Raw genomic sequence first — 24,724 nt, forward strand, 5'->3', positions numbered from 1 at the left:
TCCCTACGATCCCCTCGGTCCTGAGGGGAGGGTGTCGAAGGCCGAGAAGTCGTTGATTCTGGACGGTCATCGGCCGGTGGTCGATGCTGGCGCGAAGTTGACGGTGCTGGTTCAGACGAAGTCGATGCAATGGACGGAGTCGGGGTTTGAGCACGGAAGAGAAGTTCCATCTTCTCCATTCTGGCCTTGCGACCTTTTGGTGTCATTAGAGCACATTTGGTGCAGGTCAAGACATCATGCTCTCGTCCAAGACACATTACACAGACTTTATGGGGGTCTGTAATGGACATGGTGCGAGTACAGTCCGGGCACAGACGAAACCCCTTCGCCATGGCCATAGAAAAAAATCGAGCCGCGATACGATCGACGGCCATTAGGCCGCGAGGGCCAAACGCGATGGTAATTGACGGAAAACGGGTAAAAACTTACCGGAGTACCGCGGTCTGAAAAAAGTTAAAGGAGGGACCCCAGTGGGGCAAATTAACTTTTAGCAATTCCGTGAGGAAAATTCCTGACAGGAATCTCTGCAGAGCTCCTTAACCGCGAGGCTACTGCTGCGCGGAAAAAAGAAGACTCTCCCACTCGATGTCTAGATAGGAGTAGACGTGAACACCTTGGGTCCTGAGGAAGGCTGCAACTACGACGAGGCTACTGGCTGCAGGGTTAGTGCCATGCTGGGCATGCCCAGTATGGGCCAGTCAAAATTCTGAAAACTTTGACAGAAGTTTTCCGTGATTGGGCTCCATCCTGTGATGTCACCCATATGTGAGGACTACCATCCTGCTTGTCCTGTGAGAATATTATAAATGGGAGGTTTCTTACTTTCTTGTAAATACAATTTTGACTACTTAACATGTTAAACACGTCCTTGGCTCAAGAACAGTAAAAAGTGGCATTATCGATCTTGGGTTTTAAGCTGTAATAACACTACTGTATCTCTCAGCAAACAGGAAACCAATAACTGGACTGTGCAGGAAAGAGTGGTATTTGAACCAAAATTTTATTTAAAAAAGTTCCCCTTCAACTCTAAACAGTTGAAGTTTATTTCCAAACTAGTAAATGGTCAAATTGCCCCGTCAAAAAATACTGAAACAAAAAAAGTACAATTTTAAACACTGTATTACAGTGCAATATCTATTAAGTCTACATAAATGTGGACTGTGCAAGCAGGGTATAACAAGGATTTCAGGTGTCATTTATTTGGTCCAGAGGTACAGTATCATATTTGGGTTGTACAAAACATCAAATATAAATAACCTGAAACTGTAACAATACACAAAACTTGCTTCTGACACCGACACAGCAAGCAGTACAAGCTGAAAAACTGAGAAATCTGCTATTGTTTTACAGTAATGTACACAGTGCCAGCGGATGTTCAAAGACAGATTGAGGGTGTGAAAAATGGTAGATCTAGGCTGAAAACATTTCTTCTCAAAAAGAAGAACCTAAAGCTTATAAACATGGACATATGATGACCCTATAGTACACCACAGCTTGTTCTGAATACTAAGCTTCAAAAGCTTTTTATAAAAATAAAAGATAACATGTGTTCTTGTATTTCATCTTTCTGTAAGTGAATACATGTGTTCAAGTATTCCACAATAACTTTTTTGTTTACTAGCTTTGTGTACAGTAGAATGTGGGAAAACTAAAGCCTACTGGAAAATGTATGTTGTACAAAAAGGTATGGATGAAAGTTCTATTAAAAAAAACAGCAAACAAACCCAAAACAGTGGTGTGGTTTTTCCTTTGGACAAGGGCCATAATAGTCTAGTTCTGGACATTTAACACACCCTTGACAACGTTCACATAGTGTAGCACAGAAAATGATTGTTCTGCAATCAGGTAGTTTTTGCTCAGTCCAGTGCTATAATGTCGTCATCCTGCTCGGTTCGCAATCTCTTCCGGCTCACGTGCTCTTCATCCTCTAGCTTTCGCTTCAGTTTTACGTTCTCTCTGTTGACATCCAAATTGCTAGTAGGAGAAGGACCTTCTTCATCGGAGTCCACTATTAATACATCATCCTGATCTTGAGCTATCAAGAAGAAAAAAAAAGGGATACACTGTCACATTGCCGTGCCCATGTCCATTATTTTGTAAGATACAATATACCTTTATCAGATTATCTGTAATGCTCAACAGGTTTCGATAAGTAAAATGTAATTTTAGCAGTATTTGCAAAAGTGCTTTTTCATAACCTATGATACTTTCAACAGCCACTTGACTACCTTCATTATGTTTCATGAATGAGGGAAGTTAATAAGACTGAGGTTGTATGTTCATGCATAGTCTGAAAACATTAAGAGTCTGAAAGTAAGAATAATTATACTCTGTTGAATCCATCTGCAATGTTTACTATTTAGTGGACTAGAACTTCCTTCTAGCTATATTCCAAAGAGGAGGCTTAGAGGAGGAACAATGGTAGAAAGAAAACAACATGAAAGAAAACGTAACATATAGGCAATAAGATATACAAAGAGTAGAAAGGGGGGATTATATAAACCAGATATGCTTCAGTCTCTCTAAACCCATTTCTTCCATAAAAGCACCTGTTCAACTTCCATTATGTTTACTACACTACAAAACCATAACACCTGACACTGTACACCAATACAATACTGCTCAGGTAATAAGGACAGAAAGACAATGGAATCCATGACTTTTCACTGCAAGTGAAAAAGATTTCCAAGACAGAGCACATCTATGGTAAATTAGTCTTACTTGCGAAAGCAGAGTTGCTTACCTGTAAAAGGTACTCTCCCAGGACAGCAGGATGTTAGTCCTCACATATGGGTGACATCAACAGATGGAGCCCTGTCACAGAATACTTTGGTCAAAGTTTCTAGAACTTTGAGTGGCACACTAAGCATGTCCAGCATGCCACTAACCCTGTGGCCACTAGGGGTCCCCCTTCAGTCTGGTTTGTAGCAAAAAAGGACAAGCAAAAAATAAAATAAGAAAACATTATCGAACCCGCGGGATGGCGGGTGGGTTTCGTGAGGACTAATATCCCGCTGTCCTGGGAAAACACCTGCTACAGATAAGCAACTCTGCTTTCTTCCAGGACGGTAATCCTCACATATGGGTGAATAGCAAGCTACATACAAGCTGAGTCATACGAATCAGGCCAACCAGTACACAACATGAGCAACAGGCAGAACAATTGGGGTGCTGTTGGCAAGGATGAGGCAGCCTGAAATTCACAGCGGGTTGAGGTAGGATGAGTTGGGTTTCTCCACTGGGAATAAATTCCTTAGGACAGACTGGCCAAAGACAGAGTCTCGCCGTCCAGCCTTGTCTAGACAATAGTGAGCTGCGAAGGTGTGGAGAGAGCACCATGTTGTAGCCCTGCAGATGTTGGCAATCGGTGCTGAATGGTTGTGTGCTACTGACATTGCCATTGCCCTGACTGAATGCGCTTTCACTCGTCCCTGAAGTGGAAGGCCTGCTTGTTGGTAGCAGAATTCAATACAATCTGCCAACCAGTTGGAGATAGTTTGCTTGCCCACTGCAACTCCAAGTTTGTTTTTATCAAAAGAAATAAAGAGTTGGGTGGACTTCCTGTGGGTAGTAGTGCGGTCTAAATAAAATGCTAGCGCGCGCTTACAGTCCAAGGTGTGTAGAGCTCGCTCACCTGGATGAGCGTGAGGCCTTGGAAAGAAAGTGGGCAAGACTATGGACTGATTTAAGTGAAAATCTGTTACCACCTTAGGAAGGAATTTAGGGTGAGTTCGGAGAACCACTCAGTCATGGAGGAACCTTGTGTAAGGTGAGTAGGTCACAAGGACCTGTAACTGACTTACCCTGTGAGCAGATGTGATTGCTAGTAGGAAAATTACTTTCCATGTAAGATATCAGAGTTTGCAGGACTGCAGTGGCTCAAACGGAGAACGCATGAGCCGTGCAAGTACCACGTTGAGGTCCCATGCCACAACCGGTGCTCGAGGAGGTGGCTTAAACTGTATTAAGCCTCTCATACATCTACTCACCAGGGGTTGAGCCGTTATGGCGCATCCCCTATGCCTTGATGGTAAGCAGAGATGGCATTGAGGTGTACGCGTATGGAGGAAGTCTGTAGTCCAGATTCTGAGATATGCCAGAGATAATCATAAGAACATAAGAAAGTGCCATGCTGGGTCAGACCAAGGGTCCATCAAGCCCAGCAGCCTGTTTCCAACAGAGGCCAAACCAGGCCTCAAGAACCTGGCAATTACCCAAACACCAAGAAGATCCCATGCTACTGATGCAATTAATAGCAGTGGCTATTCCCTAAGTAAACTTGATTAATAGCAGTTAATGGACTTCTCCTCCAAGAACTTATCCAAACCTTTTTTGAACCCAGCTACACTAATTGCACTAACCACATCCTCTGGTAACAAATTCCAGAGCTTAATTGTGCGCTGAGTGAAAAAGTATTTTCTCCAATTAGTCTTCCGATTAGTCTTAAATGTGCTACTTGCTAACTTCATGGAATGCTCCCTAGTCCTTCTATTATCCAAAAGTGTAAATAACCGATTCACATCTACTCGTTCAAGACCTCTCATGATCTTAAACACCTTGATCATATCCCCCCTCAGCCGTCTCTTCTCCAAGCTGAAAAGTCCTAACCTCTTTAGCCTTTCCTCATAGGGGAGCTGTTCCATCCCTTTTATCATTTTGGTTGCCCTTCTCTGTACCTTCTCCATTGCAACTATATCTTTTTTGAGATGCGGTTACCAGAATTCAAGGTGCTGTCTCACCATGGAGCGATTCAGAGGCATTATGACATTTTCCGTTTTATTCACCATTCCCCTTCTAATAATTCCCAACATTCTGTTTGCTTTTTTGAATGCCGCAGCACACTGAACAGACTATTTCAATGTGTTATCCACTATGACGCCTAGATCCCTTTCTTGGGTTGTAGCACCTAATATGGAACCTAACATTGTGTAACTATAGCATGGGTTATTTTTCCCTATATGCATCACCTTGCACTTATCCACGTTAAATTTCATCTGCCATTTGGATGCAAAATTTTCCAGTCTCACAAGGTCTTCCTGCAATTTATCACAATCTGCTTGATATTTAACTTCTCTGAATAATTTTGTATCATCTGTAAATTTGATTACCTCACTTGTCGTATTTCTTTCCAGATCATGTATAAATATATTGAAAAGTACGGGTCCCAATACAGATCCCTGAGGCAGAGCAGATAAGATCCCGTGCCCCCCCTGTTTGTTCAGGTACCACATTGCTACTTGATTGTCTGTTTGAATCAAGACTGCTTGAATCAAGACTTTTTTTTTTTGTTTGAATTTTTTTTTTGTTTTTGAAAAAAAAAATAAAAAAATTTTTTGTTTGAATTGTCTGTTTGAATCAAGAATGGTCCTCAACCATGAAGGTCGGTATAGAAAAGTGCTAAATAAATAAATAAGACTATCTTGTTGGATAGGCAGTCCCTGAATGTATAAATGGCATACCGCATCACCCGAAGTTCCAGGAAGTTGATCTGAGAAATTGCTTCAGTTTTTGTCCAAGTCCCTTGGGTTTGGAGGCTTTGACATGGGCTCCCCAACCTAGGTTGGAGGTGTCCGTGGTTAAGTTCACCTGAGTAGCTGGTTGCTGGAAGGATAGACCTGTTTTGTAAGTTGGCCTTGTGCATCCACCAAGGGACAAACGAAGCTGACTGGTTATGTGGACAAGGGACGTTAGCAGCTGAGTGGCTTGATGCCACTGAGACTTTAAAGTCCATTGCGTGAGTCTCATAGCTAAGCTTGCCATTGGGGTGACATGGACTGTTGATGCCATGTGGCCAAGCAACTTGAGAAGTTGGCAAGCCAAGGCTGTTTTTCAAGTGTGGATAGAGCTGGTGAGGATGGACAGCGTGGTTGCACTGTTGTCGGATAAGAACCCTTTGGCTACTGTGGTGTCTAGGTCTGTTCGTATAAAGGAGAGATGGTGAGATGGTGTCAAGTGGGATTTCGGGTAGTTGGATCAGAAATCCCAGTGAGTGCAGGAGCCGTTTAGTGAGATCAAGGAAGTCTAGGGCCCCTTGTCTGGACTGGCTTTTTATGAGCCAGTCATCCAGATATGGAAAGAAGTGTACGCCCTTGCGGCGTAAATGTGCAGCCACTACTGCCAGGCACTTCGTGAACACTTGGGGTGCAGAGGCAAGGCCGAATGGCAGTACTCTGTATTGCTAATGCCTGCGACCCACCACGAATCGCAGGTACTTGCAATGAGGAAGGAAGATTGCAATATGGGCATATGCGTCCTGAAGGTCCAAAGAGCAGAGCCAATCCCTTTGATGTAGTAGAGGTAGTATGGTGCCCAGGGACACCATCCTGAACCGTTCCTTGCAAAGAAACGTGTTTGAGGCACGGAGGTCCAGAATAAGCTGGAGGCCACCAGTCTTTTTTGGAATTAGGAAATACCTTGAGTAGAATCCTTTCCCCTGCTGGGACAAGGTAACCGGTTGTACGGCCCTGGCATACAGAAGGGTTAAGAGTTCTGACTCGAGAAGTGTTGTATGATTGACCCGGCTCCACTCTAGACTGCGTGGGGAGTCCGAGGGTATAGCTGAAAAATTTTGATGGAAGCCATGGGTTATGATGGACAATACCCACTGGTCCATGGTAATTGGGTGCCAATTGGTTGCAAAGTGGCAAAGGCGGCTTCCCACTGGGATCAAGGGGAGATGGCTGCTGCTCTCTGGCAAGGAGTCAAAATCCAGTCGCAGGACCAGCTTGTGGAGCTGGCTGCGCTCTAGGTGTCCTCGCTTGCCATGCACATCCTCTCTGAGGGGCTCGAACTGGTCGAGCATGGGACGCAGGAGGATAATACCTACGCGGTCTATAAAATTTGCTGGTGTCCCTGCGCAGAGTCCTGTGGGCTACAGAGGGTGCCTCTGAGGTGACAGTTGAATGTTGACGAAGGGTCTCATGACGGTCTTTTAATTGGGCCACTGTCTGTACAGGGGAGATCTGCGAGTTTGTCCTGCAACTCCGGGTGTAAGTCTGAGGCTTTGAGCCGGGCCCATCGCTTAGCACTAATGCCCGCTGCTGAAACTCTGGATGCAGTCTCAAAAGAGTCATAAGCAGCTCTGACCTCGTATTTACCTGCTTCTGCTTCCAATCCTTTTGGTAGGATGGAGGTCAAGGTCTCTTGCTATTGTTGTGGTAAGGTCTCTGCAAATTCCTGAACTTTTTTCCAGAGATTTCTTTTATATTGGGTCATGTATAACTGATATGCTGCTATTCGTGCTATCAACATGGACTCTTGAAAGACTTTACGTCCTAATGCATCTAATGCCTTCTGTTTCTTACCAGGAGGAGCAGAGGAGTGTGAACAGGATCTTTTAGCCTTCTTTTAGGCTGATTCCACCACTACAGAATGGTGGGGCAGCTGGCTCTTTTGAAAGCCTGGGGCTTGTTGAAGCAGGTACGTAGCATCTGTCTTTCTGTTGACTGGAGGTACAGTACCTGGATGGTCCCACAAGCGATGCAAGAGGTCAAGCAGTATTTCATGTACTGGTATCGCCAGTACCTGTTTTGGAGCATCTACAAATTGTAAGACCTCCAGCATCTAGTGGTGAGTGTCTTCCTCACAATGGAAATGGGATAGTTTCAGATATCTCCTTGACAAAGCTGGCAAAGGAGAGGTCTTCAGGAGGAGATCGATGGCTTTCTTCCAGGGGTGAAAGCTCTGAGAGCAATTCCTCGGATGAGGAATGGTCAGAGGATGTATCCTCCCATGGATCATAGGGAGTTTCTTCCTCACCTGCTGGTAATTGTGAGGAAAGAAGGATACTAGAGCCTAGAGGGCAAGAAGGCATGGATGGATATCGAGGTGGCATCGATGGATGTGGCACCGGTATCGAAGGAGTCTGTGCCGGCCTCAGGGGCACTGAAGTGGATGAGGTACGCTTAGGCATTGACAGCCCCGATGGCCCTGGAACGGGCTCCGGCATCTGTGGATCCCATGCTGGAAGTCCCTTCTTCTTCCGAGGAACCCGGTATGGGAATTGGGACCTGCAGAGGCCTTGATGGTCGACTCGGTGCCACTGTGTCCAATGGCACGGGTTGAGTTGGCAGGGCACCGATGAGGGTGTCCAGGTGCTCGAGGAGAGGTGCGAACATCGAGGGCACCGATTCTGGTATGGGGGCCGGTGCCAGTGACGACAAAGCTCTGAAAGGCATTGAGCACTTCTTGGACCAATTTGCCCAATTCCTCTCTGAAGGCTGGCATTGGTAGCACTGTGCCTGGAGTAGGAGGCAGGCTAGGCATTACTGAACACTCCACAGCGATCTGTGGAGGCTCAGTACCCGGCATCAATATCAGTGGGGAACACTGGGTCCTCACACATGGGTGACACCAGGGGTCCCCCTTCAGTCTCGTTTGTAGCAAAAAGTACGAGCGAAAAAATAAAATAAGAAAACATAAGCGAACCCAATTCCGCGAACCCAACCCGCGGGGTGGCGGGCGGGTTTCGTAAGGACTACATCCTGCTGTCCTGGGAGAACACCTGTTACAGGTAAGTAACTCTGCTTTCTCCCAGGACAAGCAGGATGGTAGTCCTCACATGTGGGTGAATAGCAAGCTACAGGCTGACTCATGAAAATCCACTCAACATGTGCAACAGGCACAACAACTGGGGTGCAGTTGGTAACTATGAGTCAGTCTGAAATACACAATGGGTCGTGGTAGTACGAGTTGGGTTTCCATATGGAAGAGATTGTGTTGTACAGACAGGCCAAAGGTAGTATGGTATCTTTTGGTCTCGTCTAGGTAATAGTGGGCTGCGAAGGAGTGAAGATAACTTCGTGTCACAGACTCACTGGTGCAGTTAGTCAGTATTTAACGACAGTGTGTTACTGATGTTGTTATGGTTCTGTGCATTGTCTGAAGCAAGCGAAGGAAGGAGTTTAGCCACCGTAATCCTAGGTTAGCTTTAAGAAAGAAACTAAGAGTCGGGTGGATTTCACGTGGACTGTAGAGCGTGCATAGAAAATGCAAGCTGTATTTTACAATTCAAGTGTGTAAGGGTCGATCACTCTAGCGAGTGTAAGTCCTTGAAAGTGGATAGCTGGATTCTGGTGGAAATCAGCTATCACCTGAAGAAGGAATGTAGGTGAGCGCACAGAACTATCAGGTTATGTGGATAAGCTTCTGATGAAGCAACTCACCCGGGATTGAACCTGTATGGATTATCCCGTCTCTGGTGTGAAGTACAATTAATGGTAGTGAAGTAACTTCAAACAGAGGAAGACTGGAAACTAGAGTTGAAAGATCAGTCACAGAGAGTGTACCGGTTGTCCTGTGGACAAGAAAGAGATAAACATCTTCCTTGCACAGACGTGGGAAAAAATCTCTCTACGTAGAGTGCTATATATATTTTTTTGGAAAAGACTCCTGTGAATCTACTAGGAATGGAAAAGACAGCTCCAGAATGCTGACGATAGATGTGGTACTTTCTGAAGAGGCCCACGAATATCATGGAGCCTTTTGTGTATCATAGGTCCATGAGAGTCTTGCTATGAGTGGTGTCTGAGGGTACATCTTTAGCAGACCTATGTTCCAAGGAAGAGTTAAGGTCTCCATGGATGGTGCTCTGCAGTCCCTGTGTTGAGAGCAGAATCATTCATTTTGCGGTTCAGAGGGGACACAAGAAGAGATGGCCGATCAATCTTATCGATAGATGCTTCTGCTCTCAACAAAGGGATACAAGACCATCCTAGGGCTGGAATTGTTCGTTGTGTCGGGTCACTAGTGGATTGAATGTGTGTGCCAGAAATTGGCATGCAGTAGGAAGGAGTGCCGTATGAAAAAAGGCTCACACCTTTACGGTTTCTTGGTAGAGGTGTTAAGAGCCTGAGTTGATGTGTGGCTAAGCGTTACAATGGAAACAGATGGACTACGGGGTGAAGTCCAACTGTTTAGGTAGGTACTTATGTAATGACCAGAGAATATACAGACTCATCTGAATCTCCAGCCTAAAAAGCAGTACCCATCTCATTGCCCCTAGAGGACTTCTGATACCCTATAATAGTAACGTGATCTTTTGTGATATGAAGATGTAGATGGGGCAAACAGGTGAAATTTTCCTTTTAAGAGAAATGTGAAATGGGTACTGCTCTCTAGAGAGGAATTAGAACGCTGTCGCCGAAGCAGCCTTAGGAGCTGGCGGCAACTTAGGTTGTCTTACTTGACGTGTTTGTCCTCTCCGTTGGGCCGGGCTGTTGTAGCATGGGACGCTGGAGGATAGTATCTTCGTGGCCTGTAATATTTTCTTCTGACGTCCCTACGTATCCCCCCAGGGGCTTCAGAGGCAGTTGATAACTGACGCAGGGTCTCATGGTAATCTTTTAGCTGAGTTACTGCATCCTGGATCTTGTCTCCAAACAGGTTATCACCTGTACAGGGCAGATCAGCAAGTCTATCCTGAACGTCTGGGCATAGGTCTGAAGCTTTTAGCCAGGCCCAACTCCTAGCACTAATGCCGGCTGCTGAGACTCTGGATGCAGTTTCAAATGAGTCGTAAGCAGCTCTAACCTCATGCTTACATGCTTCCATTGCCTTTTGAATAATGGAGGACAGGGATTCTTGTTGTTATTGTGGTAAGGAATCTGCAAATGTTTGAGCTTGTTTCCAGAGATTCCTATTGTACTGGGTCATGTATAGTTGATAGTCAGCTATCTGCCCTATCAACATGGACCCCTGAAAGACTTTGTGTCCTAGGGGGCATTCCATGAAGTTAGCAAGTAGCACATTTAAGACTAATCGGAGAAAATTCTTTTTCACTCAACGCACAATAAAGCTCTGGAATTTGTTGCCAGAGGATGTGGTTAGTGCAGTTAGTGTAGCTGGGTTAAAAAAAGGTTTGGATAAGTTCTTGGAGGAGAAGTCCATTAATGGCTATTAATCAATTTTACTTAGGGAATAGCCAGTGCTATTAATTGGATCAGTAGCATGGGATCTTCTTAGTGTTTGGGTAATTGCCAGGTTCTTGTGACCTGGTTTTGGCCTCTGTTGGAAACAGGATGCTGGGCTTGATGGACCCTTGGTCTGACCCAGCATGGCGATTTATTATGTTCTTATGTATCCAGTGCCTTCTGGTCCTTATTAGGAGCAGCAGAAGAATGTGGATGTGATCTTTTGGCTTTCTTCTGCGCTGACTCCACCACTACAGATTGGTGAGGGCCCTGACCTTTTTGGAAACCTGGGGCCTGCTGGACCAAGCAAGTAGCAGTCTTCTTATTGACTGAAGGTACTGTATCTGGGTGCTCCCTGAGGCGGTGCAGGAGGTCAAGAAGCACTTCGTGCACTGGTATCGCCATTACTTCTTTTGGAGGATCTACAAATTGTAGTACCTCCAACATCTGGTGGCAAGCGTCTACCTCCGTAGCCAAAGAAAATTGAATGGATTCAGACATCTCCCTGACAAAACTGGCAAAGGAGAGGTCTTCTGGAGGAGACTGTCGCCTTTCTTCCGGGGGTGAAGGCTCCGAGAGCACGTCCTCGGAAGTGTGTGAGGATTCATCGGTGGGATCATCTTCCCAGGGATCATAGGGACTTTCCCCTTGTTCTTGTGGATCTCCTGAGGGAGGAAGCACATCAAACTCGAAAGGGTGAGAAGGCCTTGATCGGTGATGGGATGGCTTCAATGGAGGTTGCGGTTGCATCGGTGGACCCAGAATCAGGAACGATGGTTTGGAAACAGACGAGGTACATTTAGGCATCGATATTCCCCGATGATCCAAGTAACAGCTCCGGCCTCGGTGGCTTCCATGGAGTGGTTTGTCCGGGTATCGTTTCATCATCTTCCGAGGAACCCGGTATGGGAATCGGGACCTGCGGAGGCATGGATGGATGAGTCGATGCCAACAGGCCCGATGGCATAGAAGGAGTCGACACGGTACTGATGAGCGCATCTAGGCGCTTGAAAAGTGGTGCAAACATCGAGTGCTCTGATAGCGGTGTCGGTATGGGGGCCGGCACCGATGGCGAATGGAAACCCTGGAGGGCTTTAAGCACTGCCTCCTGGACCATTACGTCCAATTCTCCCTTTGAGGCTGGCATTGAAAGCACTATGCCTGTGGTAGGAGGTAGGCTAGTCGTTACTGATGTTTCCACAGTGATCTGTGGAGATTCAGTACCCGGCACCGATATTGGTGGGGAATGCCTCGGTGACCTGGGTCCAGAGGAGAATAGGGGCTCCTCTCTCTGGGTCTTCTTTGCAGGTGGCTCGATAGCCATCGATGCCGGGCGTGGAATCGTACCGGTGCTTCCCCCGGTGCGCGGCTCAGTCCTTCCCCGCTGCCGAGGATGAAGAAGCTGATGCCTGCGAGGGGGTCGGTGACGGCTAGTCACCCGCTTCGATAAGGTGTTTGCTCGGCGTCTTCGATGTCGAAGGACCCTCTTTGGAATGTTGTGCCCGTGTTGGAGACTATGAAGCAGCACCTTTGGGACTAAAGAGCTGCTGCATTTTCTCCAAACGACCCCTTAGGGGTCATTTGTGCACATTTTGGGCACTGATGGACGTCGTGTGAGGATCCTAAACTCAACACATAAATGTCGTGCGGGTCCATTATGGACATTGTCCTTGGACACTCTGTGCATTTTCTAAAACCCGTCACCATGGAAAATGTTTGGCGCGTGCAGTCGATGACCGTCGGTAACCGAAAGATTGTCGCCAGGAATCGACTGCAGAACATGGGGAATACACTTAACTGGCGGAGGAAACGTATTCAACGGGGGACCCCGGTGAGGGTGATTTTAATGAAGATAATCTTCAAAAGTTCCATGAGGAAAAGTTGTGAGGTAAAATCTCATAGAGCTCCTAATCGCGAGGCAACTGCTACGCGGAAAAAAAAGAGACTGAAGGGGGATCCCTGGTGGCTGCAGGGTTGATGCCGTGACAGGGCTCCATCTGATGTCATCCACATGTGAGGACTACCATCCTGCTTGTCCTGGGAGAATGGGGGCTCCTCTTCACAGGTGGTTCGGTGGGAATCTATGCCGCTGTGGTATCGGTGCAGGTACCGGGTGGGGATGCACGTCTGTGCTGGTGACGACATTTCCCTTTGTGCTCGGTCTGGTTCTTCTCCGACACAGAGGACGATGATGCCGATAACTTTGAGGGTGTCTGTGACGGATGGTCACCTGCTCCGTGATGTTCCTGGCGAGGCATCTCAGAGGTCGATGGACCCTCTCTGGTCGGAGCCACTTGAGCTGGAGTCGATGGAGCACAGAGTTTCAATGCAAACGCTCCATCTTGTCCAGTCGCGCGCGCCGGCCTTTGGGGGTCATTTGTGCGCAACTGGGGCATCGACGGGCGTCCTGCGAGGGACCTAAGCACAAAACGCAATCATTATGCGGGTCCGTTATGACATAGTCCTCAGACATGCGAGGCATTTCCTAAACCCGGTTGCCATGCCGAAAAATGGCGGGCATGCGGTTGGTTACCGTTGGGCACCAAGGTGGTAAGCCACCGCGAACCGACCGTAAAGTACAGGAAAACATTTACCGAACGTCGGAGGGAATGGTGGACCCCGTTGAGGGATTTTTTAAGAAGTTAAACATCAAATATTTCCGTGAGGAAAGTTGTGAGAAATTTCTCACAGGGCTCCTAAACAGCGAGGCAACTGCTGCACGGAAAGAAAATACTAAAGGGGGACCCCTAGTGGCCACAGGGTTAGTAGCATGCTGGGTATGCTCGGTGTGCCAGTCAAAGTTCTAGAAACTTTGACAAAAGTACTCTGTGACAGGGTTCCATCTGATGATGTCACCCATATGTGAGGACTACCAACCTGCTTGTCTTGGGAGAATTTCCTTTCCTTGATTCCTGTCAGACCAGTCCATACAAATTGATTATTCTCCCTTACCTGCAGTTGGAGGCAGACAGCAACTGATTTGCTGCTGTCATCCTATATTGGGTCCTATGCTTACCTCAGCCTACCAGTATATTTCTGCAACAAGTTCATAACTTCCTCCCACATTCCCAACAATTAGGGGACGTCACATGAAGAGAACAACAATCCACCTATAATTTGGGAGACCAGCCAAGTCTGCCAGGACTTCTGAACTCTAAACTATATACACCAATACCTTCAGCAAGACTGAGGATTAGCCATGTCTGTATTCCTCACCCCATGGAGATACCAGGTAGGCTGGATTCCAGGCTGTAAAGTGGCTGCAGCTACTGATGCTTTGGCTAGCTGCTGTTCTCTCTCCTTTATTTTTATTTTTTTACTTTATTCTACAGTTGCACTTACAAGGCATCTAGTAGCGAGAGGAGGGAGAGAGAGAAAGAGAGAAAAAAAGAGAAGCACAAGAAGGAAGGGGAGAAATAATGGCAAATCAAACCCATAGTTCAGTAAATACTTACCTCTTACTTGGAAGTCCGCTGATGTGAGCCTACTCTACTGGGGAAAGACCAGACCCTGATCTATCGCCCCCAGAAGTCTTAGAATTTTCTTTCATCAGGCTGAAACATGACTCCAGAACATATGTTATTCTACTATATCATCTTCTAGAGGCAGAGAATATTGGCAGGTTGAGGTAAGCACAGGACCCTATATAGAGTGACATCAGTTGCTCTCTGCCTCCATCTGCTTTAGGAGAGTATAATCCATTTGTCAGTCCTTTCCCCTTTCTCCCCTCTTCATAGTATTTCCTCTCTCACACACCCAGTCTCTTACCTTTTTCTTCCATTTCCTCCCAAGATTTTTTCACTACCCCTCCCAGTGTCCCCCCTTCTCTCTTCTCCCCTCCTCCTAGGAGGACACCATTCGCTCTGCTTCCCACTCAGCAGCAGCTCCAATGACAGCTTTGGCCTTCCTTCCCAACGGCAACTCATATTCCCTCCAGCGCAGTTCCTGTGCTCATGTTTGCCTTACTCCTCCAGAACAACTCCAGTGTTGACTCCGGCTTTGTTGGGGATCTGGTCTCTCTTCTCCACTTGCAATTTCCTTCTTACTCCTGCAGTGTGGGCATGCAATCATGGCTGCTGCAGGCATTGTCATGCTGCTTCTGACTTTTTTTCTGCTGAAGGTATGGTTCAGGCCCAATTCTTGTGCATACCCCACTGTGTTTTCTATCAGGCCCATTCAATAAAGTCCGCGGGAGAGCCGGCGCTCTCCTGGGCACGTGTTTCTTTATTTAAATTCGGGCTTGCACTATTAAGGAGGTGGCGGCTGTCAGCGGGTCTTACCGGCATCTGTTGTCAAACCCGTTGAGAGCCACGGGTTCGGAAAATGGACACCGGCAAAGTTGAGCACCTGTTTTCCAACCAGCGGGCTGATTTTCTTTTTTTTTTTTAAATTTTTGGGCCTCCAACTTAATATCGCTATGATATTAAGTCGGAGGGTGTACAGAAAAGCAGTTTTTTCTGCTTTTCTGTACACTTGCCCAGTGCCATCTGAAATTAACTCCTGCCTTTGGCAGGCGTTTTCTGAGAGTAAATTTTGCGACTTGGCCGCACATTTTACTTTCTGTATTGTCGGTGACTAACTAATAGGCTCATCAAAATGCATTTGCATGTGATGAGCGCTATTAATGTCGGGGGGGGGGGGGGGTGGTTGCGCGTTTTTCACATAAGGGGTTAATTATAGCTCATCAAAAACGTGCAGCCAAACGGGCTAAACAGTGCGCTCGGCTGAGCGCACCGTTCTGTATCGGCCTGTATGGGGGTAGTACTAAAAAGCATCGCAGGCTTGCAGCTATGCTTTTGAAATCTCGAATAAAAATCAGTTTAAAATTGATTTTCACCTTCTCAAAAACCTGGAAATTTATCAGCGGAAAATAGATTTAAGCTGAAAACGAGGGATCCTACAAATGAGCTAGATGGAAGCAGAGTTTAAAATGAAAGAAAAAAACCTTGGATAGCTGCAAAGGAAAGCCCATGGCACTGTAGCCACAGCAGAGGCTGGTTCTAATTAAGCTGAAAAGCAAATGAGCAGGAAGAAACCCAAATAAGTTAAACAACCCCCCCCCCCCCCCAAAAAGCAAGTTTGCTTATCGTAAACGGTGTTTTCCGTAGATAGCAGATGAATTAACCATGCTGTCTGGGAACGTCCTCCATGCCATTAGGTGGCGGAGCTCTCTAAGATCACTCAAAGTCTTTAGGTGAGGTGCTCCCTCCTGCCTGTCCCTGTGCCTGCTTGAGGCTCCTCAGTCCGTGTCAAAGCAAGACGATATGCAATGCTGGAACTATCCGGGGAGGCGGGAGGGTCAGCATGGCTAATTCATCTGCTATCTACGGAAAACACAGTTTATGGTAAGCAAACTTGCTTTTTTCCATAGATAAGCAGCTGAATTAGCCATGCTGTCTGGGAGTCCCCAGCTGAAGTATTGAGCGTAACAGCCGTGTGATCATTTGTAGGTCAGTTATCGCTCAATACAAAATAAGATGTGGACAGTTCTGAAGTAACTGAACTAGTTAAGTGTTCTTTTGGAGAATTATCCGCCCCATTTTTGCACAATCACCAGACTGTTTGTCCAAGCAGTAATGGAATGCGAAGGTATGAAGTGAAGACCATGTGGCTGCTTTGCAGATATCTAAGAGAGACACATCATTGTAATGAGCAACGGAAGCAGCCATTGCACGAATTTGGTGTGCTTTGGGTATGGAAGATAAGGATTCCGAACGCTTTTGGTAGCAGAAACGTATACAGTTGGTAAGCCAGGATGATAATGTTCTTTTTGAAAATGGAAGACCTGGCGCATTTGGGTTAAATGAGAGGAAGAATTGCGAAGGTCTGGTAGTACAGTGAGTGTTTTTATAATATGCAAGAGCACGTTTACAGTCCAAGGAATGAAGACGCTGCTCGTTGTCATTTGCGTGCGGTTTAGGATGAAAAATTGGTAGGGTTATGGTTTAGTTTAAGTGAAAGGTGGAAACTACCTTAGGAAGAAAGTTAGGGTGTGTACGTAGTGTAACTTTGTCATGGTAGAATTCCAGGTAAGGTGAATAGTGAACCAGTGCATGAAGTTCGCTAATTCTTCATGTAGGGCGACCAAGAATAACACTTTCCAGGAAAGGTATCTAGGATGGCAAGTGTCAAAGGGTGGTAGCATAAGTTGTTCCAAAACTGGGTTAATATCCCATGGTATTGGTGGTTTCTTGATTGGAGGTCGTAGTTGCAGAACGTCCTTCATAAATCTGGAAACCAGAGCATGACATGCTATAGATTCTCCATTGAGAGGAGTGTGATACGCTGATATCGAGCTGAGATGAACACGTAAAGAAGTGGTGGCTAAACCTTGTGCATAAAGGAGGTAAGCCAGAAGCCTTTCAGGCGGACATGTGAGTGGGTCTATATCCATAGAAGAACATCAGGTTGCTAGTTGCTAGTTTAGTCGAGTTGATGGTTTCCTTGATGCCACCAAAATATCTTCCAGTTGTGGAGATATGTTTAGGTTTTGGAACGTGAGCCTTTCAATCTCCATGCAGTGAGATTCAAGGATGCATAAAGTGGATGGAGAAGTGAACCCTCTTGTTGGGTGAGAAGGGTGGGGTCGTTCCCCAGAGGAATTGGTTTGCAGATTGATAGTTGGAGTAGGTAAGCGTACCATGGTTGATGTGCCCATGCTGGCACGATAAGGATTAGGTTCGCTTTGTCTTCGATGGACCTCTGTATTGTGCGAGATATCAGGGGAATTGGAGGAAATGCGTAAAGTAGATCTTGAGACCAATCCAGTAGGAATGCGTCCTGTAGCAACCGGTGAGCACTGGGATAGACTGAGCGATAAAGGGGAACCTTTCTGTTGCGAACCTTTGCAAAAAGATCTATGTGAGAAAGGCCCCAAATTGAAAAAAATCTGGTTGGCCACGCGATGGTTTAGTTCCCATTCGTGTGGGTGAAAAATTCTGCTCAACTTGTCCGCTTTGGAATTGTTGATTCCTGGAAGGTATGTTGCTTGTAGGGAAATTCCTTTGCTGTGGGACCTGTCCAGAATTTCTACCGTTTCTTTGCAGAGGTTCCATGAACCGGACCCTCCTTGTTTGTTTATGTAAAACATTGCCACTTGGTTGTCGGTATGGATCACAATGACGTGTTGCTGTAGCTTGTGTCCGAAAGCTCGAAGAGCATATTTGATGGTTCGTAGTTCCAAGAGATTGATGTGATAAGTGCGTTCTTGGAACGAACACAACCCTTGAGTTTGCAGGTCGGCAAGATGGGCTCCCCATCCTGTGGGGGAGGCATCTGTGGTAAGAATCAATTAATGCCGAGGAGGCCTCAGTGGTGAGCCTTCCGTCAATGCTAGTGGGCACATCCACCATTGAAGGTCTGTTTTCATACTGTTCGTTAATCTTATTTGGGTGGACAAAGGACTTTGGAACTGAGACCATTGTTTTTTTAGTCCCTTTTGAAGGTGACAGATATGGAATCTCGTGTTTGGGACCACATATGTACATGCTGCCATATGACCCAGAACAGTCAAGATTTGGCGGGCTGAGGTAGTCACAAGATTTATTAGGCGTTGGGCTAGAGAAGTAAGAGCTATTGCTCGGGGTTGTGGCAAGAAAGTTTTGTCTTGAATGGTGTTTATGGATGCTCCAATGAAGTCCAAGGTCTGAGTAGGTTGAAGATGAGATTTTTCATTATTTATCAGGAAACCCAAACGGTCCAGGCAATTGATGGTTTGAATTAAATTGTCTTGGAGGAGACTGGGATTTGGGGCTACTAGTAGCCAATCATCCAGATAAGGGAATATTTGAATCCCCCGACAACAGAGGTGTACCACCACTACCGCTAGGCATTTCGTGAATACTCTGGGAGCAGATGAGAGACCGAAGGGAAGGACTTTGTATTGAAAATGTCTCTTTCCCATCTAAAAACAGAGGTAATTCCAAGATTTTGGGTGCATTGGAATGTGAGCATATGCATCTTTTAAATCTATGGAGCACATCCAATCCATGGGTTGCAGGAAGGGAAGAATTGATTTGAGAGAAGTCATTTTGAATTTCTCTTTTCAAATGTGTTTGTTGAGAAAGCGTAGGTCCAGAATTGGATGCAGACCTCCGGACTTCTTGGGAATGAGAAAGTATTGTGAATGAAATCCCATTAGATGTTGGGAGGGAGGTACTTCCTGTATACAGTGTTGTTGAAGTAAATGACTGACCTCTCGACGGAGAGTCTCCCAATAAATACTCTGAGGTCTGGTGGTAATCAAATGTGGAAGACGAAGAGGGGATGTGAAACGGAGTGAATATCCATCTCGTATTATATTCAGGACCCATGAATCTGTTGTGATGCTGCTCCATTGTGCAAAGAAGTGGGATAGTCGACCTCCTACTGTTTGGGTGGGCAGTGGTGGCGGAATCATTTCTAAAAACTCTATTGGTTTTTAGGGGGTTGAGTTTCTGTAGTCTGGCGTGGTTGACGAGGAGCGCGTGGGTGCTGGCAGGAAGTTGGTTGCTGGTAAGACTGTTGGCGGTTTGATTGATACTGTTGGGGCCTATAGGTAGTATAAGGCCGATATTGATGTCTTTGGTAAGATTTTTTGTATGAATCAAATAGGAAAATTGGTTCTTACCTGCTAATTTTCATTCCTGTAGTACCACGGATCAGTCCAGACAGTGGGTTGAGCCTCCTGTCCAGCAGATGGAGCCAGAGAAAAACTGAAAGGGCATACCATATAAGGACAGCACTCACCCTGCACCCCTCAGTATAAGCATTATCAAAGCACAAAAAACAAACGCAAATCAAACCAGAATAAGATCAAGCAAGTAACAAAACCAACAAAGCTAATATAATGAGAACATTGAACAGTGCAAGAAAAAATCAGCTCTTGTCTATGTGTTAGATACATCTGGTGCCAAATCATCATGTTACAAAGTTCTGCAAGGAAGAAGGCATTCCCCAGAGCTGAAAAGGAAAAAACTACAAGCGGACTGACATAAGAAATACGGGAGGGAGTCTGGACTATCCGTGGTACTACAGGAACGAAAACTAGCAGGTAAGAACCAATTTTCCTTTCCCTGTACATACCCAGATCAGTCCAGACAGTGGGATGTACCAAAGCTTCCCTAAGTAGGGTGGGACCAAGACAGTCCTGCTCGGAGCACGTGTCTGCCAAAAGAACCAAAAACTGGCGCCTGAACGTCAAGACAAGATGCCGAGCAAAAGTATGCATAGATTTCCAGGTAGCCACCCTAGCTAACAACCAAACGAGGGCTTTTTGCCAGTGGAGGGCCCCGAGTGGGATCCTCCTGCACCTCCAAGCTTGCTAAAAAAGACTTATTTAAAAGGAGCACAAATTCTGGTGGAAAAGGAGTATGCGCTCTGCTGGACCTCTGGGGGGGGGGGGGGGGGGGGGGGCGGGGGCGCGCCTCGGGGAGGGTCAGAATCAGCATCAGGAGATCCCATGGGGCTTAAGTCAGGCGGTAAACAACAAAAATCCTGCTCCCCTCCCCCTTGAGGATTCGAGTCTGCTGCGAGGTCCGGGCACAAAATGGCTGCCGCTCCCGCGGTATTTTGTGTGGAGGACGGCCCGGACGCACACTTGCTGACCTGACCTCGGGTCAACGACTTCAAAGGAGCCACGGAGGGTCCCTCCCCTCTGGGCAAGCAGAGCCCATTGCAGGAGAGCCGCGAGGCAGCCTCTCTGCAGGCAAGACAAAACGCTGACCTCGGCATCGGGAAGTCAGCTGTGTGTGAAACAGCTGAGCCTGATTGCTGCGAAACAGACTGAATGTCCTCGAGTCGCTGCTTTCCCTGCAGATGGCCCAGAGCCGTGAAGAACTGCCTTATTCCAACTTTTACACTGAAAATAAAATTTTCTGCTGTCTGTCTCCTTTTTTTTTTTGAGAAACAGCTAAACAGACTGAAGGGTTTGTGCCACAGCAGAGGAATTAAAACATCTCTGCAAAGGATCCGAGGAATAATCACATCTCAGGGTCACCAGTGTAAAAGAAGGGGAGTGACTGGACCACCAGTATCACCCCTAGACAGGGAATTAGGCTACCGGGGAAGAGACCTAGGCTGAATTACTCAAGGGGAAACCCGCCCCCCAGGTCTGGAGCCTGGAGATAGAACTGTCTCCAGAGAAAAGAAAATTCAGTGTTCCTGTATAGCAGTAAATGATGACATAGACTTAATTGGCATCTCAGAGACATGGTGGAAAGAGGATAACCAATGGGACAGTGCTATACCGGGGTACAAATTATATCGTAATGACAGAGAGGAGCAGTCGGGAGGAGGTGTGGCGCTTTATGTCCGGGATGGCATAGAGTCCAACAGGATAAACATCCTGCATGAGACTAAATACAAAATTGAATCTTTATGGGTAGAAATCCCTTGTGTGTCAGAGAAGGCTACAGTGATAGGGGTATACTACCGTCCACCTGGTCAAGATGGTGAGATGGACAGTGAAATGCTAAGAGAAATTAGGGAAGCTAACCAAATTGGTAGTGCAGTAATAATGGGAGACTTCAATTACCCCAATATAGACTGGGTAAATGTATCATTGGGTCACACTAGAGAGAGAACGTTCCTGGATGGAATAAATGATAGCTTTATGGAGCAATTGATTCAGGAACCGACGAGAGAGGGCGCAATTTTAGATCTAATTCTCAGTGGAGCACAGGACTTGGTGAGAGAGGTAACGGTGGTGGGGCCACTTGGCAATAGTGATCATAATATGATCAAATTTGATTTAATGACTGGAAAAGGAACAGTGTGCAAATCCAAGGCTCTCGTGCTAAACTTTCAAAAGGGAAACTTTGATAAAATGAGAAAAATTGTTAGAAAAAAAACTGAAAGGAGCAGCTACAAAAGTAAAAAATGTCCAAGAGGCGTGGTCATTGTTAAAAAATACCATTCTAGAAGCACAGTCCAGATGTATTCCACACATTAAGAAAGGTGGAAAGAAGGCAAAACGATTACCGGCATGGTTAAAAGGGGAGGTGAAAGAAGCTATTTTAGCCAAAAGATCTTCATTCAAAAATTGGAAGAAGGATCCAACAGAAGAAAATAGGATAAAGCATAAACATTGGCAAGTTTATGCTTTATCCTATTTTCATATTTTTATGCTTTATCATTTATGCTATTATCATATCATTTATGCTATTTTCATATCATTTATGCTATTTTCATATTTTTATGCTTTATTTTCATTTTTATGCTTTATCCTATTTTTACGTTCTCTCTATTTAATCCCCAGCTTCTTTTCTATGCTCCAAGTTGTATCACTCCCTTGTTTTATTGTAACTGCATACCTTAACCTTCTCTTGTTTAATGTTTTTATTATTATTATTACTACAACGATTACTATTATTATTAAGATAAATGTTTCTTACCTTTTAGTTACCTATCTACTTGTTAATTGTAAACCGACATGATGCGATATCTATTGCGAATGCCGGTATAGAAAAACTTAAAATAAATAAATAAAATAAATAAGTTAAATGTAAGACATTGATAAGACAGGCTAAGAGAGAATTTGAAAAGAAGTTGGCTGTAGAGGCAAAAACTCACAGTAAAAACTTTTTAAAATATATCCGAAGCAGAAAGCCTGTGAGGGAGTCAGTTGGACCGTTAGATGATCCAGGGGTTAAAGGGGCACTTAGAGAAGATAAGGCCATCACGGAAAGATTAAATGATTTCTTTGCTTCGGTGTTTACTGAAGAGGATGTTGGGGAGGTACCCGTAATGGAGAAGGTTTTCATGGGTAATGATTCAGATGGACTGAATCAAATCACGGTGAACCTAGAAGATGTGGTAGGCCTGATTGACAAACTGAAGAGTAGTAAATCACCTGGACCGGATGGTATACACCCCAGAGTTCTGAAGAAACTAAAAAATGAAATTTCAGACCTATTAGTAAAAATTTGTAACTTATCATTAAAATCATCCATTGTACCTGAAGACTGGAGGATAGCAAATGTAACCCCAATATTTAAAAAGGGCTCCAGGGGCGATCCGGGAAACTACAGACCGGTTAGCCTGACTTCAGTGCCAGGAAAAATAGTGGAAAGTGTTCTAAACATCAAAATCACAGAACATATAGAAAGACATGGTTTAATGGAACAAAGTCAGCATGGCTTTACCCAGGGCAAGTCTTGCCTCACAAATCTGCTTCACTTTTTTGAAGGAGTTAATAAACATGTGGATAAAGGTGAACCGGTAGATATAGTATACTTGGATTTTCAGAAGGCGTTTGACAAAGTTCCTCATGAGAGGCTTCTAGGAAAAGTAAAAGTCATGGGATAGGTGGCGATGTCCTTTCGTGGATTGCAAACTGGCTAAAAGACAGGAAACAGAGAGTAGGATTAAATGGGCAATTTTCTCAGTGGAAGGGAGTGGACAGTGGAGTGCCTCAGGGATCTGTATTGGGACCCTTACTGTTCAATATATTTATAAATGATCTGGAAAGAAATACGACGAGTGAGATAATCAAATTTGCAGATGACACAAAATTGTTCAGAGTAGTTAAATCACAAGCAGATTGTGATAAATTGCAGGAAGACCTTGTGAGACTGGAAAATTGGGCATCCAAATGGCAGATGAAATTTAATGTGGATAAGTGCAAGGTGATGCATATAGGGAAAAATAACCCATGCTATAATTACACAATGTTGGGTTCCATATTAGGTGCTACAACCCAAGAAAGAGATCTAGGTGTCATAGTGGATAACACATTGAAATCGTCGGTGCAGTGTGCTGCGGCAGTCAAAAAAACAGAATGTTGTGAATTATTAGAAAAGGAATGATGAATAAAACGGAAAATGTCATAATGCCTCTGTATCGCTCCATGGTGAGACTGCACCTTGAATACTGTGTACAATTCTGGTCGCCGCATCTCAAAAAAGATATAATTGCGATGGAGAAGGTACAGAGAAGGGCCACCAGAATGATAAGGGGAATGGAACAACTCCCCTATGAGGAAAGACTAAAGAGGTTAGGACTTTTCAGCTTGGAGAAGAGACGACTGAGGGGGGATATGATAGAGGTGTTTAAAATCATGAGAGGTCTAGAACGGGTAGATGTGAATCGGTTATTTACTCTTTCGGATAGTAGAAAGACTAGGGGGCACTCCATGAAGTTAGCATGGGGCACATTTAAAACTAATCGGAGAAAGTTCTTTTTTACTCAACGCACAATTAAACTCTGGAATTTGTTGCCAGAGAATGTGGTTCGTGCAGTTAGTATAGCTGTGTTTAAAAAAGGATTGGATAAGTTCTTGGAGGAGAAGTCCATTACCTGCTATTAAGTTCACTTAGAGAATAGCCACTGCCATTAGCAATGGTTACATGGAATAGACTTAGTTTTTGGGTACTTGCCAGGTTCTTATAGCCTGGATTGGCCACTGTTGGAAACAGGATGCTGGGCTTGATGGACCCTTGGTCTGACCCAGTATGGCATTTTCTTATGTTCTTACTTGCTTGACTCAGTGAAGAGAAAACAGAAGACTTCGCAAGAAGAAATAAAGAAATATCACTAAGAAGAGGGAACCACAGGTTCATCCGTCTGCATCTGTTGTAACCAGAGAAATACTGAGGGGTGCAGGGTGAGTGCTGTCCTTAAATGGTATGCCCTTTCAGTTTTTCTCTGACTCCATCTGCTGGACAGGAGGCTCAACCCACTGTCTGGACTGATCTGGGTACGAACAGGGAATGACATTTAGAAGACGATGTATCATGCTGAGTTAACGAAAGTACTGCCACTTTTTGCTCTTTTAATTTCGCCACAGTTTCTGTGAGTTTATCACCGAATAAGTTATCCGGGCAACAAGGAAGGTT

At 45.4% G+C, this 24,724-nt stretch overlaps 1 protein-coding gene across 2 annotated transcripts in view; it reads right to left on the bottom strand.

Moving 5' to 3' along the window:
- Positions 1-981: 981 nt before the first annotated feature.
- The window catches only part of UBA2 (ubiquitin like modifier activating enzyme 2), a 186,375-nt gene continuing 162,632 nt past the window's right edge, over positions 982-24,724 (bottom strand). For both annotated transcript variants that reach the window (XM_029608377.1, XM_029608378.1), the window contains one exon: positions 982-2,035. In XM_029608377.1, coding sequence (XP_029464237.1) covers positions 1,857-2,035 — 179 coding nt within the window. In that variant the 3' untranslated portion in view covers positions 982-1,856. The remainder of the gene's footprint in view (positions 2,036-24,724) is intronic.

This window comes from Rhinatrema bivittatum, chromosome 7, assembly GCF_901001135.1.
Source record: "Rhinatrema bivittatum chromosome 7, aRhiBiv1.1, whole genome shotgun sequence".
In the NCBI taxonomy this organism is placed as follows: domain Eukaryota; kingdom Metazoa; phylum Chordata; class Amphibia; order Gymnophiona; family Rhinatrematidae; genus Rhinatrema; species Rhinatrema bivittatum.